At 48.5% G+C, this 1610-nt stretch overlaps 1 protein-coding gene across 1 annotated transcript in view; it reads left to right on the top strand.

Moving 5' to 3' along the window:
- The window catches only part of LOC108298158 (kinase suppressor of Ras 1-like), a 176880-nt gene that overhangs the window by 162833 nt on the left and 12437 nt on the right, over positions 1-1610 (top strand). The window contains 1 exon segment of the mRNA XM_017520902.2: positions 1399-1483. Within this exon segment, the coding sequence (XP_017376391.2) occupies positions 1399-1483 (85 nt within the window).

The following is a 1610-nucleotide window of genomic DNA, read 5'->3' as shown; positions in this document are numbered from 1 at the left end:
GTGCCATGGTAAATGGCTTATTCCGGGAGGCAAAGGGAAAAGTGAAGAGGATTATGTAATTGTTTTGAAATATTTAATAATTGTCCCTGGTTACAAAGTTCACAAGAGTGATGTCAGTCCAAGGTCAGGCAGGCTATTTGGGCAGATGTCCTTGTAGGAGTATTTTTTTGTATATGGTCGCAGTGGCCTTCATACAAGGTTGCAGGTTTCGGAGTCTAGGGATTGTTTTTATCTGACATACAAGCACAAGAAGCCTCTCTTCAGGGCTTTCCCAGGCCTGATTTGTCGGCGTTTTCTTCACATTAGTGATTCTATTTTGATTCAGACAACTTTCAGTTCCCTTTGTCATGGTGCAGTGATGTATAAAGAAACTCCAGGGCTGGATGTTTTCAGTGCATCAGTGATAGCCATGTGTCCATGAATCAGATAGGATTGGGACAAAACAGCCTTGATGTTAATAAGCAGCTGCAGTCAGTATCTGGGCAGCATAGCAATCGAAGTCTTCCCAGGGCCCGCCCAGCACTTGTCCAGGCTAAGAACTGAATAGGCTGTGAGCTTCTTGTTCAGGTCATGAGCAATGCTGGCAGGATCACTGCCTGCAAATCCACAGTGATGAATTCAATCTCATCTTCCTCCAAGATCTTAATAGATTGTAATATTTTTCTCAGTTGATGGGTGGCAAGTGGCTAGGGCGTCTTCAGAAGGCTCACTCAAGATGACATATTTGATCTACTTTATTCCACAGTAGTATATGTCATCTTGTTGAAGTGCAAAATATTTGTACAGGTATGCGCCTCCAAAGATGACACGAAAATACTAGGTAACAGTGCCAACAGCAGGCTCCTCTTTGGCCAGTTGATCCATTTCCTCTGGGGCACTGGGCAAGGGGCTTGGGTGATGAGCCCCTCCCTGACACTCTCAGGCCAGGGCCAGTTGACACCACCTGCACCTCAGTGCATCCTTGGGCACCTGAGGAGGGTGTAGTGGTGATGCGGGATTTTTTGCTTTTTAGCTCGGCTAAAATCCGGGTTCTTGTCTCATGATCAGGAAATATGAGGCACACGGACACATTGAAAGGTGAGGAGAGCAGAATTCATTAAAAGAAGGCTTTCAGCCAAAAAGGGGGGTCCTCCCAACAGGTCCCCGCCTTACAGATTGAATACCAGGCCACCACACGTGAGCTGAAGAGGCCAGGCTCCTCCCCCTGCATAGACGCGAAATCCAGGTGGCTCCACCCCATTCCCCCAGTGCATATGGGTCTCCAGCCTGTTGCGGGTGTACCTAGGCAAGACCCTGTGCAGGTTTCCTCATCTGCCCAAAAATATCTGCTGTAAACATTTGTGGGGCGGACGGAGGTTCTCCGGGGACCCTTCTTTATCTGCCTCCTGCAACTGCCAGTGGGCCCAAGATACAGGTTTTGGGCTCCTGGCTGTGGCTGTGGCCTCCTTGGCTAGGCTCTGGAGCAGTGCAAATGGCAGCTGAAGTAGCCACTGCCTTCCAGTCTTTTTAAATTTTTTTTGAGACAGTCTTGCTCTGTCACCCAGGCTCTGGGTTCAAGTGATCCTCCCACCTCAGCCTCCAAGTAGCTGGGATTACAAGCATGTACCAAA

The sequence above is a fragment of the Cebus imitator genome, unplaced genomic scaffold, assembly GCF_001604975.1.
Source record: "Cebus imitator isolate Cc_AM_T3 unplaced genomic scaffold, Cebus_imitator-1.0 Scaffold897, whole genome shotgun sequence".
NCBI lineage: Eukaryota > Metazoa > Chordata > Mammalia > Primates > Cebidae > Cebus > Cebus imitator.
This window is presented reverse-complemented; position numbering and strand designations above follow the sequence as displayed.